At 50.8% G+C, this 9,147-nt stretch overlaps 1 protein-coding gene across 2 annotated transcripts in view; it reads left to right on the top strand.

Annotated features, from left to right (window-relative positions):
- Positions 1 to 9,147, top strand: part of Sall4 (spalt like transcription factor 4) — a 24,863-nt gene that overhangs the window by 14,287 nt on the left and 1,429 nt on the right. Inside the window, exons 2-3 of one of the 2 annotated variants that reach the window (XM_010618203.1) lie at positions 3,486 to 5,807; positions 6,938 to 7,218. In XM_010618203.1, the coding sequence (XP_010616505.1) occupies positions 3,486 to 5,807; positions 6,938 to 7,218 (2,603 nt within the window). The remainder of the gene's footprint in view (positions 1 to 3,485; positions 5,808 to 6,937; positions 7,219 to 9,147) is intronic. The other variant, XM_010618204.1, reaches the window with a different exon arrangement.

Raw genomic sequence — 9,147 nt, forward strand, 5'->3', positions numbered from 1 at the left:
CAAAATTGTCTCTCTTTTTTTTTTTTTTTTTTTTGGTAAGCACTTATCCTGGGTGTGGGGGAGGGTGGAAGATATTGTGTACTTAGATAATCTCCTCATTGTCCTTTAATATAGGAATGAGAAAGAAGATAAGCTTGACTCATAATGCTTTTATCAAGATATACAGGGTTTTATTTTTTTAAGCGTTTTAGTGTCTCCAGAATTTGATTGGCCTCTAGTAGATTAACTTTCTCCCTATACAATAGTAAGAGTATTTTCTATCCATTTGGCAGTGATTGAATCTAAGACCCCTGCCGGGTTTACTGCATTCTTCCAACTTATTGGATAACTAGATGCTGAGAGATAACATTCCTAAAATCGGGGTGGGGGTGGGGTGGAGGGAGAGGAGGACCCGGTTGCCCCGTAATCCTTCTGAACTTTGCTTTTTTCCTTTGAGTTAATTTACCCATACCCAGCGATTGTTCCCCACCCGGTCCTCTCGACTGCCCGGCAAATACGGGTTCAGTATTTGACAATGGTGGTGTGGATATCGAAGTCCTTTTTACCGCATGAGCAAATAGCCACTGGTGGTCTGTTTTCTGGTGTGGCGGGAGGCTGCAGCAGAGGTGGGCTTGTGTGTGCAGCACGGGCAGCTGGCTTGCAGGCTGTAAATCACTCTGGGGACTGGAGAACCGGGAGCTTAACCTTCTTTGTGCCAAGATCCCTTCTCAACCTAATGCTCAAGCTACACAGATCTTACCGAGGGGACAGATCACGCCCCAGGGTAGTCCTCCAGAGTGAGGACCGTGGTTGGCCCCGCTGCATCAGCCTGTTGTGCCTCTGGATTCAACCAACCACGGTTCAGAAATAAATGCCCAGGAAAAAACTGCATCTGTACTTGACTTTTGTCTGTGTGGATTTTTGTTTCTGTATTACATATTACAAATCATCTAGGGATGATTTAAAGTGTATAGGATGTACAAGTTGAACACATTCCACTTATGTATTTATTGGGATAAGGTCTAGTCCAGGTTGGCCTCAAACTCTTGATCCTCCTGCCTCAGCCTCCTGAGTAAACCCTGTACCATTTTATATATCCACAGGTGTCCACAGTCTAGCAGAGATCCTGGAGATGATCCTCTCACAGACTGTAATGACATGCTACTTATTATTAATAAAGAATAAATAACAAGGAAGAAATGTCATTTTTAGTTCATGTTAGAGGTTAAATGAGCTTGGTTTTCTTCATCCCCTGGACCCCAGTTCAGGAAGGCTTGCCTTAGGAGCTGGGATGTAGTTTAGTGTAGAGACCCCTGCTCGCGTGTAGAAGGCCCTGGGTTCCACTTCTAGCATCAAATAAAACAAGTGAGAAGCCTGCATACACCAAATGAGAGGGGACTGCCCCAAAAGGATGAACACTGTGGGAAGAGGGGAAACTTACTGGCATAAAAACTGGGGCCCACAGAGGAACTGCAATATATAAGCGTATATATTTGTGCCACAAAAATTTCATGGGAGAGGGGCAATTGGACGAAAATATTAAAAATACCCATGAAGGGTTGAAATGGGCTGTAGAAGAAACAGTCACGAACTAAGTGTCATTTTATTGTCCTTTTTTTCTCGGTACCAGGGGTTGAACTCTGGACCTTGTACTTGCAAAGCAGGATGAGCTACATCCCCGGCCCTGTCCTCCTTAAATAGCATTGAGGAATTCTGCCCTTGCTCTTTATTCTTGGTGGCAGTGTCACCTCGAGCAACTTCAGGATATTTTAAGCCTCAGTTTCCGCATCTGTAAAATGGGAGTGAATAGCTACAAAGACAAATGCACTTAGGTGTAAGACTCTGGTGTCTGATTCTGTTCTTGTTTGAGCAGGGTGGTCATAGTTGGCTTTGACCCTTAAAAAGTAGACTAGATGCCTCCTGCCTTGCAAGCACAAGGTCCCGAGTTCGATCCCTGGAACCCGGAAAAGAAAAAGTGGAATGGAATAAGCAACATGAGCCTTAGAAATTTCTAAAAGTGGAATAGCTGAGACAAAAGGACAGAGTGTGGCACAGAAAGTAGCTGTGTCTTGGACTTGTTTGATACTAATTCAAAAGATGCCTTAGTGCCAGGCACGGTGACACACACCTATAATCCCAGAACTCTGGGAGGCTGAGGCAGGAGGATTGCAAATTTGAGCCTCCCTGGGCAATTTAACATATTAGCAAGATCTTGCCATGGAAAAAAATAAACTAAGGGCTGGGGATGTAGCCGGGTGTGAAGGCCCTGGGATTGATCCTTAGCATGACCTCCCAAAAAAAATGTCTCACTCAGTCCATAAAGTGTTTGTAATGGAGAGTATTCCACCCCAAACTTCTGGACACACTCTAGCAAGTGGGCATCTGCAGCAGTTTCTCTTGTATCATTTCAAAATTTCCAGGTAGATATTTATGTGTTTAGGTGCAAACCCCAATGAGAGTTTGTTCCATACGCATCCTGTCCTCTGCCCCTTTCTTCTCTGAAGTAATTCTTGGGCTGCTGTCTGTAGAGCAGCATATATAACGTAGGTCCACTTTATTATCTGTTTCCCACTTCTTCCTAAGGGCAACCAGAATTTACCCTTCTTTTCTGCTGTAAACATTTCTAGGAAAAAAATACCTTCCTTGATAGATGGATTTTTGTAGGTTTGTACAAATGTGTGTGCGGTTTAGCCTTAAGTCCAGAGTTGCTGAGTCCAGGTGTGCACCACTGCGTCCAGCCTCTGTTCTCCATATTTTAAACGAGCATAGTGCTTTCATCATGGCTGTTGGTGCCTTTAAACTTTGAGCATCCTCCCTGGTAAGTGGGTGCTCACAAGATTGATTGCATGAGTAATTTTCTGCAGGTTTCCTTTCCAGCCGCTGTGATCTGAGCAAGTTCCTGTGTCCTGCTTGTTGCTTCAGATCTGTTTGCTTTGCAAGCCAGCTCAGAGAGGTGCTGAGGGTAGGGTGGCGTTCATTTACAATGCATCCATTTTCTAGGGCTGCTTTCCCAAACTGGAGTCTTGGGACAGTGCGGGGGCCAGATGTGTGCATTTAGGTGTCAGCAGGATTGACCCTAGAGGCCAGAGGAGCCCCCGGCTGGGCAGTTCTTCACTTGGCTTCTTTGCCTTCCTAGCCCCGTGTTCTGTGTCTTACAATGCTGGCAGGCACTGGGTCTGGGTGGGGACTGGTTAGGTTTGGTTGTATCCATTCTGGGGACACAAATCCACCTACAACAGAAATGGGGCCCATTCATTCAGAGTCGGTGGCTTTTTTTTTTTTTTTGGTACCAGGGTTCAAGTTCTGGTCCTTGTGCTTGCAGGGCAGGCGGCGGAATGACTGAGCCAAATCCCTGGCCCCTGGTGACTTTTTTTCCATTATATACTCTGTTGCCATTGGAAACCAAGCTCTTGCAGCTCTGTCCCATGAGTTATTGCAGCTCCCCATGAGCTTGCTCTGCATCCCTTCTGGGGACAGAATTCTGAGCTTTTTCTCTCCTCTCCCAGGTGTCCCAATGAATTACGTAGGCCATGGTGACGAAGTGGATGGAGACAGAACTGCAGGAAAGCGGCCTCGACGGGAGGAGACCCACGTCTGTGACAAGTGCTGTGCCGAGTTCTTTGTTCTCTCTGAGCTCCTGGAACATAAGAAAAATTGCACTAAAAATCCACCTGTCCTCATCATGAACGACAGTGAGGGGCCGGTGTCTTCAGAGGACTTCTCCCGAGCCGTGCGGAGCCACCAGCCGCAGAGCCCAGGCAGTAAGGACAGCCCCAGGGAGAGCGGCGGCAACTCCGGGGACGGGAAGGAGAAGCCGGGCGCGGAGTCCGTCTTGTACCTGAAGACGGAGGCCGCTCTGCCGCCCGCCCCGCAGGACATCAGCTACTTACCCAAAGGCAAAGTGACCAACACCAACGTGACTCTGCAGGCGCTCCGGGGCACCAAGGTGGCCGTGAACCAGCGCAGCGCGGATGCAGCCCCCGCGCCCGTGGCCGGCCCCAACAGCATCCCGTGGGTCCTGGAGCAGATCTTGTGTCTGCAGCAGCAGCAGCTACAGCAGATCCAGCTCACCGAGCAGATCCGGCTCCAGGTGAACATGTGGGCCGCGCACGCCCTCCACTCGGGTGTGGCCGGGGCCGAAGCCCTGAAGACCTTGGGCAGCCACGTGTCCCAGCAAGTGTCTGCCGCCGTGGCCTTGCTCAGCCAGAAGGCCGGAAGCCCGGGTCTGTCTCTGGATGCCTTGAAACCAGCCAAGCTACCTCACGCCAACGTCCCTCCCGCCCATGGCTCCCTGTCCCCGGGGCTGGCGCCCTTTGCCCTGAAGCCGGATGGGACTCGGGTGCTCCCGAATGTCATGTCTCGACTTCCGGGGGCTTTGCTACCTCAGGCCCCGGGCTCTGTGGTCTTCCAGAGCCCTTTCTCCGCTGTGGCGCTAGACCCGTCCAAGAAAGGGAAAGGGAAGCCCCCCAACATCTCCGCGGCGGATGTCAAACCCAAAGATGAGGCGGTCATCTACAAGCACAAGTGTAAGTACTGTAGCAAGGTTTTTGGGACTGATAGCTCCTTGCAGATCCACCTCCGCTCCCACACCGGAGAGAGACCCTTCGTGTGCTCTGTCTGTGGTCATCGCTTCACCACCAAGGGCAACCTCAAGGTGCACTTTCACCGTCACCCCCAGGTGAAGGCAAACCCCCGGCTGTTTGCCGAATTCCAGGACAAAGTGGTGGCAGGCAATGGCGTCCCCTGTGCACTCTCTGTCCCTGTCCCTGTGGGGGATTCGAGCCTCCCTTTAGACAGCAAACCCGTCCTTGTAACGGGGACCCCTCCCGTAGGGCTACCTCCACCTATCCCCTCGGGGGCCAACCCCAAGGACCTCGTGGGTGGCCCGCAGCCCCGGCCTTCCCCAGAAAGTGAGGGTAGACCCACACTGCCTGGGGCGGGGCCCAGCCAGAATCCCCCAAGGGTTAGCAGCTTCCCTGGGAGCGGGCCCTCTGAGCCGGGGTCAGAGACGCTGAAATTGCAGCAGCTCGTGGAGAACATCGACAAGGCCACCGCCGACCCCAATGAATGTATCATTTGCCATCGAGTCTTAAGCTGCCAGAGCTCTCTCAAGATGCATTACCGCACCCACACTGGTGAGAGGCCGTTCCAATGCAAGATCTGTGGCCGGGCCTTCTCCACCAAAGGCAACTTGAAGACGCACCTCGGGGTCCACCGAACCAGCACGTCCGTGAAGATGCAGCATTCGTGCCCCATCTGCGAGAAGAAGTTCACCAATGCAGTCATGCTGCAGCAACACATCCGCATGCACATGGGCGGCCAGATCCCCAACACGCCCCTGCCGGGGAGTCCCTGTGACTTTGCGGGTCCCGAGCCCACCGTGGCCAGTGAGGGCAACGGTGCAGGTGCCACCGGCCATGACGATGTTGCGGGCAGCATCGATATAGATGAGATCGGCACCCACGAGGCCCCCTGTGGCTCCTTGCAGGTGCCCGCGGCGCCTCCCAGCGCCCACGTGGCATCGCCCATTCTGGGGTTCTCAGGGGCGACTTCCCAGGAGGCCCCCGGGAAAGCGGGCCCTGCCCCCCTGGGCCTACAGCGCCAGAGCAGCCGAGAGAACGGCTCCACGGAGAGCGACGGGCGGACCAACGACGACTCCTCGCTTGCGGGCGACAAGGAGTATCCGAGCCGGAGCCCGGACGCCGTGGAGACCATGTCCTTTCAGCCACTGTCCCCGGCCAATAGCCAAGCGGAAAGCAGCAAGTCACGGTCCCCCGATACTGGGGTCAAAGCCGAGAGCTCCGAGAACAGCCGCCCTGAGATGGAAGGTGATAGAACTTTGGATTTAACTTATGTCCGTTTTGGGCTCAAGGTCATCAAAAAGGAACCTGGGTTGAACTTGACAAACGGAGTATGACCTGAAGCAGCTCCTCTGTAGGGCGATTAGCTTTTCTGTACTTCTGGGTAGAGGGACATAATAATTACCTCTATCCCGGCAGTGAACACGCTTTTTAGATTTATAATGGTTAATGTCAATTAGGTATGGACAGAACAATTTTTATTGGTTTTTGTTGTCTTTTTTTTTTTTTTTTTTTTTTTTGTTACCAGGAATCAAACTCCGGACCTTGTGCTTGCGAGGCAGGCAGCAGCGCCACTGAGCTAAATCCCTGGCCTTTTTTTGGTTTTTTTGAGGTGGGATCTTGCTGTGTAATTAATTCAAGCTGACCTTGAACTCAGGGATCCTCTTGCCTCAGCCTCCTGAGTGCTGAGATTTACAGGTGTGCACCACCACACCTGGCTTTATTTTTGCCTTTGAGCCCATGGGACATTGACGATTTAAAATAAATCCCAATAGAAGTATCTTTGGGAAGTGGGCACTGCTTTTCATTCCCTAAAATGAGCCATAGTTGCTTGATTCTGGGGTCCAGCTCCCTGTCGGAATGTTCACAGATTAATCACTGGTGAGGGGGAGAGACTAACCTACTTCAAGTGCACATATCAACTGTGGGCACCTGTTTATGTCATTAGTTGTAAAATAAGGGAAGAGCTGCCTGGGATTTGGCTCAGTGGTTCCACCGCCTGCCTCACAAGCGCAAGGGCCCAAGTTTGATCCCTGGTACCAAAAAATAAAAATAAGGGAAGAGCTGTGTCATAGAATCACAGGTAGTGACTTTGGGCATACTTGAAAGGTGACTTTTGATGCAGAAACTTCAATTTGACTTGCATGTGTTCCTGTGCGGCCCATACCTTTGTACAAACCAACACTGTAAAATTTCCTTAGTCTTTATTCTTGATGCAAACATGCAATTCCAAGGGAAGCTGCTTTTGAGGTACAAATTTCCCAAACGTGTTCTCCACTTGTCCAGCGGGCGCTTGTTTTGAAAGGCTTCTTTTGTTTGGAAGAGTGGAAGGGTGTCGGATGATAAAGGTGTGGATCTCTCTCCCTTCCCCATACCAGGTCGCAGCAGTCTCCCCTCGCCGTTCATCCGAGCGCAGCCCACCTATGTCAAAGTGGAAGTTCCCGGCACATTTGGAGGCCCCTCCGCCGTGTCCCCAGGCATGACCCCGCTGCTGGCCGCCCAGCCCCGCCGGCAAGCCAAGCAGCATGCCTGCACACGGTGCGGGAAGAACTTCTCCTCGGCCAGCGCCCTGCAGATCCACGAGCGGACGCACACCGGAGAGAAACCCTTCGTGTGCAGCGTGTGCGGACGCGCCTTTACCACCAAAGGCAACCTGAAGGTGGGTTCGCCTCGGCTGTGGGCGGGCTGGCCGGGGCGGAGCGGCGTCTGTGTTGGTGCGCTCCGGGGTTTGCCGCTGAACACCGGATGGGCTGGGGTAGCTCAGTCAGTGGTGGGGCACAAGGCTGACGTTGCCTGAGGCCATGGGTTCGATCCCCAGTACTCAAGAGGGAAGGGGAGGAAGGAGGAAGACCAAATGGGATATGTGATTGCATCTCACGGCAGGCTTTGGAAAAAATGAATTTGTTTGTTTGTTTTTGGTACCTGGGATTGAACTCTGGTCCTTGCACTTTGCAAAGGAGGCGGCAGAACCACTGAGCTAAAATCCCGCCCCCCACCCCCCAATTTTAAGAGGTATGTTTTCTCACGATCTCTCAGAATGGGATGTTCTTAAATTTCGTGGGAAAACAGAGCATTTTGTCCATAGCTGGTAATGGCTTTCCTTGGCCTCAATGGCACATATACAGTAATGATGCATTTTATAAGCCGCACCACCCAGCGCAGGATGTGGTTTGTTTTGTGCTTCCTTTTCAGACAGGTGTGGCTAATTTTCCCTCCAGATAGTGACAGAGAGACCCTGATTTCTTTGAACCATAGTTAATTGAGGCCTGGGGACGTTGCTCAGTGGTAAAGAGCCTGCTTACCACCTGCAAGGCTCTGAGTTCGGTTCCCAGTACCATGCAGAAAGATGGCAGCAGCAAAACACCAAAACTGAATAGATGCATGAAATGAAACCTGGAAACAGAGGGTATTTGCTCTATAGTGTACGGTAGTGTTGATCATGTATGGACTTGGGTCACCTTCCGGGCTTCGTGAACAGGCTTCTCTGATTTTTTCCGTTGCTTGGACTCCTTGGTTGAAATAAATGCCATGAGTTAAGTACGTGTATAATATAAACGTGCACGTGCACAGAACTGCTAGAGGTTGTTTTTTTTTGAGACAAGGTTTCACTCTCTAAGGCCTCAAACTCCTGGTGACTTTCCTGCCTCTGCCACCGCCCCTGCAGGGTTCAGCCACTCTGGTTTAATTAAACCAGAGTATCTCCGGGTAATCGTCCTGTTGTTACTTGGAGGTGAGTGGATTTCACCCCAGGAGGAGTTGCCTGTGGAAGGGTTTAAAGCAGCGTGTGCAAAGCAGGTACAAAGAAGGGGCTTGGGTTTCCCACCTGGCCCCACCTGTGGTCCACTGTGCACTTTTGATTTGGGTTTTGTGGTACTGTGGGTTGGACACAGGCCTTGTTTGTACAAGTAAGTGCTCTTCTGATAGCTCTAAGCTGAGTCAAGTTTCAGGCTTCGGGTTATTGTCTTTGGCTGGTTTTGTTGGACACAAGAGGCATTGGGCAGCTGATGTGCACCATGGTCTCCCCTCTGCCTGGTTGGTAAGGGTGATAAGACTTAGGGTTTTGGAGATTGAGTACATTGTATCCATGAAGTTTCTCAGATGGTACCCGGGGTGATTCAAGCGCTGTTTGCTGTGGCCTTTTTAGTTACATTTTAGCGACTGTCAGGGATTCAGTGAGTCACCCGTCTAGGCTGTGGGGATAACTGTGAACCTCTGAGAATGACAGTAAAGGTTAAGTGACAATGCCTGACTCCACCTGGTACCAAGCCTGGTACCGAGCACAAAGAAGCTTGAAAGGATAACTGAGCGACGCAGCCGGGTTGAAGGAGCAACGGGTTAGCAGGATCTTCATCAGAAGAGATCAACCCGCCTAGATGAGACGGCATCTCTTTCCCACTGTGGATTTCCTAGCAACGTTTACTATTCTCTGTGTGGTGACTGCTAGACTTACTTGCTTTTTAGTTTGTGCTGAAGATAGCACCCAGGGCCTCTGTCTGCTATGTAGTCAGTTGTATTAGAACTGAAGTTTGTGTTTTTTAAAATGACTTCCAGGTGATTTTTTTTTTTTTTTTTTTTTTTTTTTTTTTTT

This window comes from Fukomys damarensis, unplaced genomic scaffold (genome assembly GCF_012274545.1).
Source record: "Fukomys damarensis isolate Sample0158 unplaced genomic scaffold, DMR_v1.0_HiC HiC_scaffold_22, whole genome shotgun sequence".
In the NCBI taxonomy this organism is placed as follows: Eukaryota; Metazoa; Chordata; class Mammalia; order Rodentia; family Bathyergidae; genus Fukomys; species Fukomys damarensis.